Source organism: Chironomus tepperi, unplaced genomic scaffold (genome assembly GCF_022539635.2).
Source record: "Chironomus tepperi strain 1889 unplaced genomic scaffold, CSIRO-AGI_Ctep_v1 contig_58, whole genome shotgun sequence".
In the NCBI taxonomy this organism is placed as follows: Eukaryota; Metazoa; Arthropoda; class Insecta; order Diptera; family Chironomidae; genus Chironomus; species Chironomus tepperi.
This window is the reverse complement of record NW_027226180.1, coordinates 500,031-516,439: the sequence shown is the minus strand read 5'-3', so window position 1 is coordinate 516,439 and position 16,409 is coordinate 500,031. Positions and strand designations below refer to the sequence as shown.

The following is a 16,409-nucleotide window of genomic DNA, read 5'->3' as shown; positions in this document are numbered from 1 at the left end:
TCGAAAATATCGAATATTTGTCAATTAATTCCCTTGTTTTCGGTCTCGTTCCCAGTCATAGTCGCTGTCTCGCAAATTAGTCAGAGCCGACACTTCGGGAAAATCTAGTCTGAACTCCCCAAGTCCTACCAACTCTGAATTTGATTATTACTGAAGGTTCATTGACAAATACATTGAAGTTGTTTTTTGGGAATTTATTTCCGTTTGTTCAATATTTTCCATGCTGTCTAATCTTTTCTGAAGAACAAGCATCACTAATAATTACTATACATGTTCACTCTCAACTCATTAAGATAACTGCAAAAGCTTTGTCTTCATTAGTCATTCCCTAATACGTGTTAATATATATCGAATGAAATTAGCCAGCTAAGTGATCCAAATTCATTTCCAAGAGATCTAAGATTACATCCTAAGAGATTCTGACCTCAGATCTCAGGCCAGAATGATTCTCTGCTTACTTACTTCCTTTGCTAAAGCGCAAGTGGGCCAATTGCCTGAAAAAATGTCCAAAGTCGAATCAATCCTTTGGGAACTTTTGTCATTTCAGAATGTTCGGAATGTGTGACTCTAACATGGTGTCGAATTTGGTTCGAATCCAACTCTAAGCCTTACTCACACCATCTAAGCTGATTTTTGATCAATAAACCAATTTGTGCTATTCGTGCATACAAAGGCTTAATTTCAATATTATTCAATCATTACTATTAAGCATAAACAAGAACAATCATAATGACGAATATACTGATAGTGTCTATTAACTAGTTTTGTATTTTGCAATAATATTTAGTTCATTCATATTATTATTCTAGTTATGACAAAGAGTCATAAACCTTATCTTTAATCACAATACTAACACTTTTCATTACATCAACGACTGACTGATAAGATAAATGAGAAGAAATAAAATAAGAATGAAATCTATTCATTCATTGATTAGTATTTATGAGTTCTATGATGAATAAAGTTGATGCATGTATGGAGTAAATGCTATGCTGTTCATCATATGCATGTGGTTAAGGACCGTTCAGTTAAGCGTGTCTGATGAACATATTTATTTTGGAACTGAATATTTAGAGCAATGCTGAGCAACCTTGTATTTTTCGCTGCACATCTTGGTAGTAAACCTCGATTAAAACCGCAAACGGCATACCGTGGTGTACCGCGACACTCAGGTTGCCCAACACTGCTTTAGACTGAGAGTGACTGAGGGATTGAATGAGGAAAAGGGGTCGTTAGTGGCGTATTACGCAAAATATGAGAGATGCTGGGTTAGTCTGATTTTGTAGATGGCAAAAGTGGATTTAGCAGATTTATGCAGATTTAGGTGCGCGGAAGCGACCTAAAAACTCTTGAAAAGAAGCTGTTGAATGAAATAATGTTGAAGTTGACATTGTAAATTGGCAAGTCGACCCCTACGATATGCCAGCTTCTGACAGCATCTACAAGATGCCACGGGTTACAGTTGATCAGCACGGTCAGCCAAGGAAGTAAGCAAGCCTTATTTATTTGATGATTAATGTCCAAAAACATCCATATCTTCGCAAAAATCATATTCTTAATAGTGCAGATAATCATAAAAATATTCAAAATTCAATTCAAACATCATAAAATCCTCATTTTTAGCACCTCCGATTAACAACTGATTTTTATCACATTATTAGCATTTATTGTCTCTGATTCCGAAAATGCGAATCAGGTTCGCCAGACAAAATCCACTACTTTTTGGTGTTAAGTAATTCATTAGCCAAAAAAAACGTACAAACGTGACTAAATGAGATGATTTTTTGCTGTTTTGATGGTTTATAGCCACTAAGTGATCTCGTCATCAAATTCTGCAGAATCGTCAGTTGTCTGATAAATTTTGTGAATTAAACATCGACTTTTTGTGTTCCTTTTTTGTGGATAAAATGTCAAAATTTGAGATAAATTTGGTGATTTTTGAGGATTTTGGGGATAAAAAGGATCAAAAATCAAGTCCAGCAGTCGATGAATCTCACATATATCCTTCAAAAAATCCCAAATGTCCATCAAAATCCACTGAAATCATCAACCGCGAAAAGCTCGTCACTTGCCATAACTACTCACCGATGCCAGTTGTTATATGCCGGGGTGAGGGTGTGCATCTATATGACGTGGACGGCAATCGATATTATGACTTTCTCAGTGGATTTACAAGTGTCAATCAAGGACATTGTCATCCTAAAATTGTCAAAGCATTGACTGATCAAGCCTCGATCCTTCATCAAACGTCGCGTACCTTTCATAGCGATATACTGGCTGAATATGCTGAATTTTTGACTAAATTGTTTGGATATGTAAGTATTGGGTGGGGATTGTTCGGGAGTTACGAGGCTTGGACTTACTGCCTGTTATGAATCATGTCCTAAATGTGGGACTCAGTAGCCTTAACCGTACCCACTTGTCAAGTCCCCCACAAGCTTCACGTAACTCCCGAACATCCCCATATCCTCTCCCATCCCAAATACTAACTCAACATCCATTCCACAGGAAGCAATGCTCCCAATGAACACCGGTGTCGAAGCTGCCGAATCATCAATCAAACTTGCCCGCAAATGGGGCTATAAAGTCAAGAAAATTCCATCAAATCAAGCCAAAATCATCTTTTGTGAGAATAACTTTTGGGGACGTTCAATTGCAGCTGTTTCAGCCTCAACAGATCCAACAGCTTATGATAATTATGGACCATTTGTGCCTGGTTTTGTCAACATTCCATATGATAATATTGAAAGACTTGAAGCTGAACTGAAGGATCCAAATGTTTGTGCATTTATGGCTGAGCCTATTCAGGGAGATGCAGGAGCTATTGTGCCTAGTGATGGATATTTGAGGAAGGTTAGAGAGCTGTGTACGAAGTATAATGTGCTGTATATTGATGATGAGATACAAGCTGGTTTGGGAAGAACTGGAAGGAGACTTTGTGTTGATCATGAGAATGTCAGACCCGACATTGTGGTCCTTGGGAAGTCTTTAGGAGGTGGAGTCTATCCAATATCGGCAGTCCTAGCTGATCGTCATATTATGGATGTAATTGAGCCTGGAACACATGGATCAACTTTTAGTGGAAATCCGCTAGCTGCAAGAGTAGCCATGACTGCCTTAAAAGTCATTGAGGATGAAAAACTTGCTGAAAATGCTGAAAAAATGGGACAAATATTCCGTAAAGGACTCAGTGAACTTGACAAAGGAATCGTGCATTTATATCGCGGTAAAGGACTTATGAATGCAATTGTACTTAATAGACATGTCGATTCCTTTGAATTCTGCATGAAATTGATGAAAAATGGACTTCTGACAAGACCATCACATGGAAATATAGTCAGACTTGCACCACCTTTAGTGATCAATGAGGAACAAATTAAGGAGTCAATTGAGATTTTTAGGAAGACTGTTGAGGAAGTAAAAAAGGAATTGAGTGATATTGTTGTTAAATCTGTGCTGTAAATGTTAAAGTTTGTTGAATAAATGAAAAATTCCTGAAGGGGGTCGTTCAATTGTGATGTAACGTGGTCTTTCTTGCCATTTAGAGCTTCCTTCTTGGCCCAAAAGCTCCCTTGCTATCCTCAAGGTGCCCTTCTTCTCCTCAAGGCGCCTTTCCTTTTCCCAATGCAGCCTTCCTTCCTCTTAAAGCGCCATTCGATCCCCTCAAGGCGCCCTTCCTCCCCTCAAGGCGCTCATCCTCCCCCCGAGGCGCTCTTTCTCCCCCCAATGAGCCCTTCCTCCCCCCAAAAGCGCCATTCATTCCCCCAAGGCAATATTCCAGCCCCCAATGCGCCCTTCATCCCTACAAGGAGCCATTCTTCCCTTCAAGGCGCCCTTCTTCCCCTCGAGGCGCCCTTCCTCCTCCCAAGGCACTCTTCTTCAGCCCAAAGCGCCTTTCTTTGCCCAAAGACGCTCTTTCTCCCCCAAGACGTCCTTCCTCCCCTAAAGGCACCCTTCTTCTTTCCCAAGGCGCCCATCTTACCCCCAAGGTGTCCTTTCTCTCTCCAAAGTGCCTTTCCTCCACTTAATGCACCTCTATTCCCGACAAGGCACCCTTCCTCCTCGGAAGATGCCCTTCTTTCCCTCAATGCACTCTGGAGCCCTTTGAAGGGTTCCAAACCATTACGTCACAACTGAACAGCCCCCATCTCAATTTTTGCTCACATTTTTCATCCAATTTTATCTAAATGGTATTCCTGTATTGGCATTAATAAACCTCAAATAGCTCGATACTCTTACTGAACTAACAGCCGGTCCATTTGGTAAATTCATCACATCTGAAGTAATTCCAATTAATGTCACTTGTCCGTCATTCTCAACAATCACTGATGGACCGCCAATATCACGTTCCGTATCTGTCATTGACAGTAAGGTTTGATGTTGACTGCAAAAGTCAAATGTCCGGAAATTTTGATTCCAAAAGCAGAGATGAACAGCTAGGATGCGGAAGTTGGCAAATTGTAGGAGACGTGGGAATGAGTTGTTGGATAGACGACCCCAGCCGACTGTAAAGAAAATGGAAAACATTTAGGTTATTAAGTTGGAACAAAGGGGGTTGGTCAGGGGCTGTTCAGGGAGGTCAGCAACCCTAACCGTCCCATAACCTCCAAACAATCTCCTCTTACGTGTTGTGATGTTAAAGTCATCAAATCCAAAATGTTCATCAACCAGTCTCGGCAACCTAATTGTCCTAATTAAGCTTGTCTCTGGCATCTCATTCTCAAGCCTGAATAAAGCGATATTTGGGTTGATTCCGTCAGGATTATTGAAAAATGCTCCTTGATCTGCAAATGAACTGAGCATTGCTGTGCTTGCCATGTCATTTGATCCGAGAAATGCTAATAGACTGTCGGCTGGTGAGTTTGGATTTATGCTGAAATTGCAAAGTGATATTTAATACCCAAACATTCATATAAGTATGAATAATTCCATGAACTACACAAACTGATCACTAAGCAAGATATACAGCTGAAATTTGAGCGATCGCAAGCATGTAAACATGTCTCAAATTGTACAAATGGCTCAATGGTCTAGTGGTATGATTCTCGCTTTGGGTGTGAGAGGCCCCGGGTTCAAATCCCGGTTGAGCCCAAGTTGGCACTAATTTGAGGTTATGTGGATTATTTTTTTGATGATTTTTTGTCTAAATTCATAGTTCTCTTTTGGTAGAATTTTGATGAGTTTGGTGATTTTTTGAATGGGAGGTCTGGAAGCTGAGTGATCGAGATGCTGGATATTGGGGATGGATCTTAAATTACAGCAGTAACAACTGAAGCTTATTAGTAAGAATTGAAAGAATCAACATCAATGTGTGATTTACCGTGCATTTGTAAGCATCAAAACGCAACACAAATGCTTCAAATTGTATTCTTGAATCGAACATTCCAAATTGAACCTAGGTCCTATCCATACACCTAATACATCATCATAGACACATCCTTATGTCTTAGTACAAAAAAATTTCTCAAGAATTCCTCAATAAAATTCCCAAAAAGAATTTCTGTCAAAAAAAAATAATCCACATAACCTCAAATTAGTTACAAGTTGGGCTCAACCGGGATTTGAACCCGGGGCCTCTCACACCCAAAGCGAGAATCATACCACTAGACCATTGAGCCATTTGTACAATTTGAGACATGTTTTAATGCTCGCGATCGCTCAAATTTCTATTACAATTGCTCTTATTGCTTTATAAAGTGAACGGTAAGAAAGACAAAAAAAGAAGACAAGATGTTGTTTGAAGCTTGTAAAACACTTGTTCAAATGTTGTGCGATAGGCTTGAGGTGATGGTTTGAGTTTTGAGGAATTTGAGAGGTATTGGTTGGTTATGGAGTGAATCTAAGTTTAAGGAAGGGTTCTTGATGTTAATGATCGAGAATTTTGGCAAAATTATTCCAAACTGAGCATTTGGGAGTCTCTAGTCTCCCTAATAGACAATGGGTGTATTCAAGAGTAAACTCAATCAATATAATTCAGTGATGGACAACATGTGAGCCACGGCACACTAGTTTTAGACCGAAAATCTGAGGAAATGTCATTGAAGCTTATGCTATTTTCGGTTTCGGTCGAGGCTGACCACCAAGGTGTGCCACACCTAATAAAAGGTTGTCCATCACTGATATGATTAAACATGCTCAATTTTGTGAATAAATTTGTGATTTTTCATGAAAAATTGAACAATTTAGAAGACTAGGGAAGAGGAATTGACCTTCAAATCCAACCCTATCCCCTCATATCCCCCTGTCAACCCTCTACATCCACTTACCCCTCAATACTCACACAAAACATGACCTTGCCGTAATAATCCAATTTCTAGCAATCAATGCTCCTGTACAAAATGTAATTATGCTTCCGCGTTGGATTTGCAGGAAGGCAGCAAATGGAAATTGTCCATTAAATGCAGAGTTTCCATGTAAAATTCTCGAATCTCTCAAATTTGGCACTTTTAGATCAAAATTTTCAGGAATTTTTAAGTCAATCCTGACGACATTTGTGTTTAAATCTACTTCCGATCTGATTAATTTCAGGAACATCAACAAAATGACGACAATTTTTGTAAACATTTTGAACAATGTCAAATGCTATTTACGACTGAATCACAATTATTGATTAAATTCTTTAATTTCTTCCTGTCTTTATAAGTATTAAATTAATGACTGATAACAAATAATTCGCATGTATTTTTGGCAATTGACTCTTTGATAAAACAATTAGGGTTGAATCTGTAATTTGGTGAATTTTTTATTGAAAGTTGAGGTGATGGGTAAGAGCCAGATCGATTAACCAATTTGTGCTATTCAAAGGTGTCATTAGAATAATTTGGACTAGAATTTATCAGGATGCACAGACTTGCAGCAGACCTACATTTCATATGCGCAAACTTGCAGTTTTTTGCATCTACCTAGGCCTGCGCATCTAATTTTAGGAAACTCTTCAAACTGTAGGTCTAGGTCTGGTATCCCTCATTCGTAACACTGTCATTAACATTGTAACATACACAACGCACAGCTATGCCATGCTCAATATTCAAACAACTGATCAAGCAATAAAAGCAATAATTACAATTGAAATTTGAGCGATCGCAAGCATTAAAACATGTCTCAAATTGTACAAATGGCTCAATGGTCTAGTGGTATGATTCTCGCTTTGGGTGTGAGAGGCCCCGGGTTCAAATCCCGGTTGAGCCCAAGTTGGCACTAATTTGAGGTTGTGTGGATTATTTTTTTTGATGATTTTTTGTCGAGATTTTTATTCAGGAATTCTTGGGAGATTTTATTTTTGTATTGGCTAAATATAATGTGTGTATGTCAAGGTATTAGGTGCTTGGATGGGCCCTAGGTTTAATTCAGAAGGATCAATTCAAGAATTCAATTTTGAGTTGAGTTTTAATAGTCTAAATTGCTTAGAATTGTATAGGAAAGTGCACATTGATGTTTGTTGTTTCTATTTTCGCTGAGAAGCTTGTCAAGTTGTAACTTAAGATTCATGCTCTATTTCTTAGAATTAGATCACTCAGCTTCCAGATCTTCCATCCAAAAAATCTACAAAATTTATCACAATTCTACCAAAATAGAACCAAGAATCTTGAAAAAAAAATCACCAAAAAAAATCCACATAACCTCAAATTAGTGACAAGTTGGGCTCAACCGGGATTTGAACCCGGGGCCTCTCACACCCAAAGCGAGAATCATACCACTAGACCATTGAGCCATTTGTACAATTTGAGACATGTTTTAATGCTTGCAATCGCTCAAATTTCACTTACAATTATTGCTTTTAAAAGTGAACGGTAAGAAACACAAAGAGAAGAAAATGTGCTATTTGAGCAGTTGATTGTAGTTAGTAAACAGATGTAAACATGTTAGATAATGAAGTAACAGGTATTGTAGTCAGGTAAAAGTGAAAAGAGTTTTTGAATGTTGGTTATGTTTATGTTTGGATGTTAAGGTGGAGGATTAAGATTGAATTGAAAATTGAGTATGAGAGGAGGATGACATGCTTAGTAGGATGAAGAATTTGATTCTAATTTGAGAATTTTGATGAATTTTTGGATTTTTTTGCAATTTTTAATTGGAAAATTTGAATGAATAAATTGTAAAATTTTCATCGATTCTCAGATTGTTCTGAAGAAAGAAGAACATTGCTGTTTATAAACAATAAACCCTAGTTGCAATTAAGTTTCATCAATTTGTGGGTTAGCTGATTATTATAAAACACTTGAAATAAATTCAAAATTTCAAAAAACTGTTAAAACAATTTGAAGATTTTTGTGGATTTTTTGAAGTTTTTCGATGTTAAACACAATGTCAGCAGATGAACCATCAATATTATGACAAAATATGCAATTCTAGATCTTAATTTACTACCCTGCATCCCAAAACATTCCACAAAACCCAAAAATTCATCAACATTAAATCCTCAAAAAATCTCAATTTTCCCAACGGCCACAAAAAATTTAAAAACTTTTTTCTCCTCCTCCCATTGTTGTTGCGATTCCCTAAAAAAAAATTTTAGGTACGACAGCAATCAAATCTCAAAGTAGAAAAAAAAATAGTTTTTTATTATAAAATCTGTGTTAAGTTCCAATATAATCATCAATTGACACAAAAATGTCAACACAAGCAGTCGATAAGAATAAACAGTGGCGTATGGAGTCATTAATGGAAATTTTAAGAGCCAAACAGTCACAAAAGACATTTTTGGACTTGGCAAAAGCAACAAGGATGAGTTTGCTTGAGAAAAAGTGAGTTTTTTGGGTCAATTTTGGGAAATTTTGCAATTTTTTGGGATTTTTTAATTAATTTTCACATTTTTTCACCTAAAAATCACTCAAAAATGTCAAATTTAAATTTTTTTGCAGATACAACATCGACGCCATTGAAAAGCAGACACTACAGACAGCTTTGGATAATTTACAAAATAATATAACAATAAAAAATCGAACACAATTAGTTGAACGACTTGAAATGATAACAAGACGACAATTGAGTCTTAAATTTACAGAAAATAGTAATACAAGTAGCTTATTCATCTCGTCAGACATGTTTTATTTGGAAATTCTATTGGATCCACAAAGTGGAATTGTTAATGATGTTAAGGTGAGCTGACTTTTTGAATGTTTTTTGACTTATTGTGGATTTATTTGTGAATTCTGAACTTGATGACCAATTTTGAGCCAAAATATGATGTGATCTAGCCTGTATCCTACCCTAACAGGCAATAGACATACTTTCATGGTCCAGAGAAACAACTTCGGTACCTAAAATCGGTCTCTTTGTCTGCTAGGGTAACCTAATGTGTATTATGCTGGCTAATACAGCAATCAAGTGTAAATTTACTTTCTATACTCACTTGAGTAGTTCAGCTGACTCATCTACAGCGACTGTAGACATTTAATCTTAGAGTTTTGAGACACAGGCTTCAAAAAATGTCTCAATAGACTCAAAACTGAGAAAAACCCTAACTTTGTAATCCATAGTCAACAAAATGATAAATAAAGCAACTGTCTAAATCATGAATTTCTGGATATCCAAAAAAATCTCATTAATTTCCATGACATATTAGCCAAAATAAACAAATAGCATTTTCATTGCTTTAATTGATTGATTCTTTTGTTGCTGAATGTCCTAATATATTCTAATAAGTTCTAATACATCCTGTTAGACAATTCACATGCTCTCAAGAGCTTACTGTGATTCAGAGATCCAAGTAGACTTGGGATTTGTATGAAAAAATTGACTCAAGTTAATTTGACTGCATGTAAGGCTCTAGTCGACCTTGCTCCCTTACATGCAATCATGTTCCTTTACCGAGCTCTGCTCTAATCGAATTTATTAGTTAAGTATGCTGGTTAGCATGTCTTTAGCTTTACTCTGCTCTTGAGAGAACGCTCTTTGGCTATTTGGATAAGAACTTAGAACTGTTATGTCCTAAAATCAAAGCTCAAGCTTATAAGAAGCTAGTAGCTTAGCTCCTTAGGTTGATTTGTGCTTCTTAGTAATTAAATTCATTAACTTGAGTTTATTGGGACACAGTAAAGTCGCTGTAGCAGTAGTAGATTGCAAAATTGCATTGACGATACTGTAACTGCTGATTTCAGCCTAATTCATGCAAATTGTCGTAATTTTGGACACTAAGGATTGCTTATAGATTGATAGAACCTCCCAAACTACCCAGACTCACTTTAAATTCAACATTACATACCAATATCCCCAATTTTACCTAAATATGCCTTACTAATTCATCTCAAAATCAACTCTAATTCTTTTCTCTGCATTCTCATCCCCCAGGTTCATCACGAATGCCTCAACGAGTCCGAATCAGAACCACATCTCGTCGAAGTCCTCCGCAAAGGTGACTTTATTGACTTCACCCAACAACTTGAAGGCTTTCAATCAATTTATCAACTAAATTGTGAATCAAAAATCAAATCAAAGGCACTAATAGCCTTACAGGCACTCGAAAATGATCTCATGAACATTTACAGCATGGAAAGTATGCAAAATATTCCACCGGAACTGATAATTTTGAGTTCATCCGTTGGATTGTTGACAAAACGTCGTGGCGGACATCCAATGAAATTGACATTTTTCGTCCGTCCAAGTGAGTTGCTGAATTTAGAGCAGAAGAAGATGGACACGCTGTTGGATGCACTGCAGAATGCAGCAACAATAAAAAAGAATATTGGAAGTTCCGTTACGATAAATTTGGAAGCTGCTGCGCCATCAAATAAGCTACAGATTATGCCGCTGCTGATTAAAAATGGAAAAATTGACGGAAATTACAATTTTCAGGCAATAACCAGCACAAATTCGACAATGCTGCCTGCAACATTTGTCCTTAAACTCAATAAATCCTTTCCAATATCCATGAATATTGTCGACCAAATCAAGCGAATCACAAATTTGAATGTTTTTGAGGATATTGGAAGTAAGGCAGCCGTTAAAGTTGAGAATCATGTTGGAATGGATGTCCAAAAAGAGTCAAATTCACTTCTGAATCAAATAATCAGCATAGAGTCCCAAGGATCCTACCTAAATTCCCAAAAGGGTCTGTTTGTGTCCCTAACTGACCAATCTCACTGTTACTTCATATCCGACAATCCAGACCTAACTGGATTCAACCTTAAATCAATTCAATTCACGGAACCGTCGCACGTGACGAGGATCATTAAGCTATTGCGGGAACAAGCACTTTTCAATGCCTTAATAGCCAGTTGTGTCCGTCCGAATAGTCGACAGGATCTCGAGTCATGCTACATGTTTGAGGTCAACATTGTGTCCCTACATTTCATTCAAATTTTCATCGAACATCCAACAAAAGAGACAATGATAACCGTGGAACTGGACCTAACAAATGTCAAGCAAGTGTGCTGTAAAATTAACGGAAGTGACTTCCAATACGACGCAAAATTAGAAAATTACATCAATCGTGTCCTACAAAAGACAAATTCAATTCCAATGGTGACTAGATCACTACTTAAATATTGGGATAATGAGGCTAATGAGGCACGGATGCAGAAGCGGATCTTCAACAACGGAATTTATGGACTTGCTGATCAAAAGAGCAATGGTGCCAGTAATACAGACAAGAAGGATGACTTGGAGAAGGATGATGGAAGTAATGACAATGATGATTCATTTAGTGGCAATGGACAGGACTCGAATGCCTTTGATATCTGCGGAATTAACAAAAATGAGATATTTTTCAAGACAAATGACAGTAAAGGTGAGAAAAGGATGCGAACGGAAGAGAATGACGTGGACATTTTTGACAGGAAAGTCGGTCGTATTATGGGCTACGACCTAGACGATGAGAATGAGGAAATGATGATACCCGAAAGGAATCTCCTTAGTGACGAATTAATGCACAATGAGAACTCATCAATATCACCATGTTCATCACGTAGTTCCGAAAGTTCAGCACCAAATAAGAAGAATGTCATGATGCATCAAAAGTCAAGCTCAACGCCGACTCCAAAGTCAATGATTGATGTCTTTGAGTTCAATGACCCCTCCCCACCCCATCAACTTCCAATCCAATCACCAAAGCGTATCCCAACTCCTAAACAGTCCCCATCTGGTGGGGCATTTAACCCTGAAAAGAGGATCCATGACATTGAGATAATTCCACTTAAGAACCAAAGGAATGTAGCATCACCAAGCTTGGATGCATCCACACCATCACCATCAATGCTCGGTCAGACATCCATCACAATAACACCAATAAATAATTCAAATTTTTTCTATAAAGGAAGTGATAAAAAGTCATCGACAGACGAAAAGTCAAAATCTGAGAAAAAAAAGAAACGGAAACGTGAAGAAGGTGACATGGGAAGTCCAGCAATGGTCAAGAAAAAGTCAAGTGACTCGCTCAGTTCCTCACCACCAAAAAAGTCACCAAGTCATATGATGGGCAAGCCACAAGCAAGTTTTAAGCCATTAAAGTCACCGCTATCGGAATCAATGATTGATCCAAGTTCTAGTCCAAAAGTTAAGCATAGCATGTCCAAAAAAGTTGATGACTTTCCCGATGTTATTGATGAATTGGCATTTTTGAATAATTTTGATCAGGCACAGCAGGTAAGAAGTCAATTCATTTAAAAAAATTCGGATAATTAACCAAAAAAAAAGTAGCAAAATTTTGTAACTGGAACTGGAACTTAATGTACATACATACACAAAATAACTTAATAAATACAGTCAATGAGTCTCAATCATGAAATAAAAAAAAAAAAAGCAAAATTTGTTCACTTTTTTCTTACTTTTTTTATAATTTTTTGTGTCACATCTTACAGACAATGTCACCGCAGGCCGGGCTGAAGAACGCACTTTTGCAGTCACAGGCTCAGGCGAATCGTAAAAGTTCATTAAATGCTGTCATCGATAAACTTAAATCGGAAATTGCTGATACAATTATGACACCACCTAGTGAGAAGAAGGGTGAATATCAGATTAAGTCAAGTGGAACTAGTAGTGATGGAATTAAGATTACATTTAATAAGACAAAGAAGAGTTCAGAGTCAAAGTCACCAAAACATACTGGATTGAAGCCGGGTAAGAATCGCATTATATTGACTAGATTGTACTAGATTTTTTTAAGAATGTAATAGATTTTTTAAGAAATTTTGCACAAAATCTAAAAAATGTACTAGATTTATCTGAAATTGTACTAGAATTTTAAACAAATTGCACCAGATTTTTTAAAAGTTAGTACTAGATTTTTATAAAAATGTACTAGATTGCGTATAAAATTGTACTAGATTTTCTACGAATGGTACTAGATTTCAAACAAAATGTACCAGATTATCCACAAACTTTTCTAGATTGTCTTCCAAAATGTGCAAGAATTTCAAAAAAGTACTAGATATTTTACAAACTGTATTAAATCTTCAACAAAAAGTAATAGATTGTCAGAAAAAAGTACTAGATTCACCACAAAAATTACTAGATTTCCTTTAAAAAAACTAGATTTTTAGCAAAATTTACTAGAATTTCCAAAAAGTACTAGACTTTCTACAAAATGTACTAGATTGTCTCTAAAATCATACTAGATCGTCAACCAAATGTACTAGATTATTTTACAAAATGTACTAGATTTTCAACTCAATTTACTACATTTCCTGCAATTTGTACTAGATTATCTATAAAATTGTTTTAAATCTTCTACAAAAATGTACTAGATTTTTTCCAAAAATGTACTAGATTTTGTACAATATTGTACTAGATTTCCTACAAAAAGCATTAGATTTTTCTACAAAATGTACTAGATTTTTTTTCTCAAAAGTACTAGATTTAAAAAAATTTACTAGATTTACTAATAAGTATACTAGAATTTCAACAAAATTGGCTAAAGTTGCAACAAAATGTACTAGATTAGCCTCAAAAAGTATACTAGATTGTCTACAATTTGTACTAGATTATCTACTAAAATTCTAGATCGTCACATAATTACTACAAAATTTACTAGATTATCTACAAAAAGTACTAGATTTTTCCAAGAATTTCTACAAAATATACTTGATTCGAGACAAATTGTACTAGATTTCTCACAAAATTTCCTCAATTCTAATTTTTCTAAATTTTTCCCCATTCAGGCGTCCAATCCGGCCCAGCATCCAAAAAATCATCAAAAAACTCATCCCAAAAGCTTCTCTATCAAAAGTCCAGCTCATCATCATCACTTCCATCCACAAACTCATCACATCCATCACCAAAATCATCATCACAATCCAACAAGACATCTAAAAAGGAGTCATCAATGAGTCCATTCTACAGCGGCAACAGTTCGTCATCAAATGACATGCTTAAGAACATGCTTAACCTTCCATCGCCAACACCACGCGTGGACCTGATGAAATCCTTTCAAATTCCAAAATTATCAGCACGTGCAAAGTCAGACGATAAGCCACTTACCGATGATCAAATTCATCCACGATCAGCACCAACAACACCAAGTCATCCAATGGCACCGTCACCAACCATGGACATGGGACAGTTCGGTCAACTTGGACAGCAACAACAAAAATTTTTTACAAGCATACAGCAACAACAACAACACAAGTTTATGGAACAACAAAGACAAAAGAAACTTTTTAAAAGTGCCAGTTCCGAATATCTTTATGATAATCCGACGGGACATTCGGATGGGCTGTCGGGTATGCGTGGTGATGCTGAATTTCAGGCATTCTTGAGGGCACAAAATGATATGAATATGGGTATGAGCATGGACACGACGGGTAATGGAAGTCAACAGATTAATACAAATTTATTTAATGATGGCGATGATGGACTGAATTTAGATTTTATAGGTAGTGACATTTGACGAACTGAGGGGGTTGGTTGTTGAGATGGGGTATGAGATGGGGTTAATGATAGTTAGGTAGGATAGGAATAGGGAACTGGACAGCCTGGTGATATATTTGAATAGAAGACATTTACACTTGAATAATTATTGATTCTTTTTTGGGAGATTGAGGGTTTGTTCGTTTATGACGTCTTGACGTCTACCTTGTGTACTTTGGGGCATCCTGAATTACCCTGGGGCATTTTGGATTACATTGGGGCATTCTGGATTACCCTGGGGCATCCTAGATTACCCTGGGGCATCCTAGATTACCCTGGGGCATCCTAGATTACCCTGGAGTAACCTGGATTACCCTGGGGTAACCTGGATTACCCTTAGACACTTTGTGTACCCTGGGGCACCTTGTGTACCCTGGGGCACCCTAAGTATGATGCAATTAAGTAACTTTTCCACATAACTGAGGCTAAATAGTCCTAAAATCCACAATCTTAACATCTTAACATCAAGACGTCACTTATGAACAACCCCCAAATCCACATTTACTAAAATAACTTCAAAATTAACCACAAAAGTGTAAAATGCCTTACTAAAAACTGCCTTGCCGTAAAAAAAAACTCTTTTTTTGTATCTGGGCTGTCGATAAATGATGACTGAAAAAATTGTGAGGTTATGTCACCTGGATTAATTGTATTTTTATGCATTTATGAACTTTTTTTGACATTTAAGTTAAAGTATTAAGTTTTTATGAAGGAAAATTGAGGAAATTAAGATGAAAAATTGACAAAAATATATTTAAAAATTTAAGGAATTTTTTAAGAATGAGATTGAAATGCGGGGAGGGTTTTGGGGGAGAATTTAGGGCAAAAATCTGGATTTTGACCAATTTTTGAGGTTAGAATTTTGATTTTTGAGGTTAAAGCCTCAACATAACCTCAAAATTCCCAATAAAAATCCCCAACATTCCCCCAAAAACCCCCAGATGAGCCTGCACATTGAGGGACGGCCAACCAATCAATCCTAACCTCAATCAGCAGTCAGCTCATGTAAATTAAGACTAGACATAAGAAAAGCAAGATGAAATATTGACACTTAATATTAAAAATAATAAAGGTGATGGAACCAAAAGTATTTGATAATTGACAAGAGAAGGGTATTGAGCTCCTGGGGTGAACCCCACGGGGTTGATGTCCCTAAGAATAATTGTAAAAAAGTTGATGAAGAAATGTTGAAAATTTATTAATATTTTTTTAAAAATACTCTAAAAATAAATTAAATTTGATTTAAAAATTGCATAAAATTTTTGTGTCTTTTTATTGAATTTTTCAGGATATACAGGCAGATGGTCACTAATGTGGCACATTCTAGGTCAACCTACACCCCCAAAAACCCCACACTCTCCTCCCTGAATAGGAAGTTGTCGATAGAGACAGTTTTGAACTCGGAATTGGTAATTGACAAGAGGATAGTCAACAATGGAGTTGTATGCAAGTCTTGTATGCAATCATTGTATGTAATCATTGTATACAAGTCTTGTATGCAAGCCTTGTATGTTAGTCTTGTAAACAATCATTGTATGTAAGTCTTGTACGTAATCCTTGAATGA

At 36.6% G+C, this 16,409-nt stretch overlaps 3 protein-coding genes and 4 non-coding genes across 7 annotated transcripts; 4 read left to right on the top strand and 3 right to left on the bottom strand.

Annotated features, from left to right (window-relative positions):
• Nucleotides 1–1,851: 1,851 nt before the first annotated feature.
• On the top strand, nucleotides 1,852–4,177 carry LOC139100020 (ornithine aminotransferase, mitochondrial-like). Its single transcript, XM_070652598.1, has 2 exons — nucleotides 1,852–2,315; nucleotides 2,509–4,177. The coding sequence occupies exons 1-2, from the start codon at nucleotides 1,908–1,910 to the stop codon at nucleotides 3,460–3,462; spliced, it is 1,362 nt and encodes a 453-aa protein (XP_070508699.1). The 5' UTR covers nucleotides 1,852–1,907; the 3' UTR covers nucleotides 3,463–4,177.
• LOC139100022 (collagenase-like) lies at nucleotides 4,154–6,612 on the bottom strand. Its single transcript, XM_070652600.1, has 3 exons — nucleotides 6,281–6,612; nucleotides 4,626–4,873; nucleotides 4,154–4,505 (listed from the first exon to the last, which is right to left on the bottom strand). The coding sequence occupies exons 1-3, from the start codon at nucleotides 6,562–6,564 to the stop codon at nucleotides 4,180–4,182; spliced, it is 858 nt and encodes a 285-aa protein (XP_070508701.1). The 5' UTR covers nucleotides 6,565–6,612; the 3' UTR covers nucleotides 4,154–4,179.
• TRNAP-UGG (transfer RNA proline (anticodon UGG)) lies at nucleotides 5,020–5,091 on the top strand. Its single transcript has one exon. It is a non-coding gene; the product is annotated as a tRNA-Pro (tRNA).
• Nucleotides 5,547–5,618, bottom strand: TRNAP-UGG (transfer RNA proline (anticodon UGG)). The gene has a single exon. It is a non-coding gene; the product is annotated as a tRNA-Pro (tRNA).
• Nucleotides 6,613–7,116: 504 nt separating the features above from the next.
• Nucleotides 7,117–7,188, top strand: TRNAP-UGG (transfer RNA proline (anticodon UGG)). Its single transcript has one exon. It is a non-coding gene; the product is annotated as a tRNA-Pro (tRNA).
• Nucleotides 7,189–7,639: 451 nt separating this feature from the next.
• TRNAP-UGG (transfer RNA proline (anticodon UGG)) lies at nucleotides 7,640–7,711 on the bottom strand. The gene has a single exon. It is a non-coding gene; the product is annotated as a tRNA-Pro (tRNA).
• Nucleotides 7,712–8,503: 792 nt separating this feature from the next.
• MED1 (Mediator complex subunit 1) lies at nucleotides 8,504–16,103 on the top strand. The gene is made up of 5 exons (XM_070652735.1): nucleotides 8,504–8,744; nucleotides 8,862–9,099; nucleotides 10,291–12,582; nucleotides 12,798–13,056; nucleotides 14,097–16,103. The coding sequence occupies exons 1-5, from the start codon at nucleotides 8,611–8,613 to the stop codon at nucleotides 14,822–14,824; spliced, it is 3,651 nt and encodes a 1,216-aa protein (XP_070508836.1). The 5' UTR covers nucleotides 8,504–8,610; the 3' UTR covers nucleotides 14,825–16,103.
• The last annotated feature ends 306 nt before the right edge of the window (nucleotides 16,104–16,409 follow it).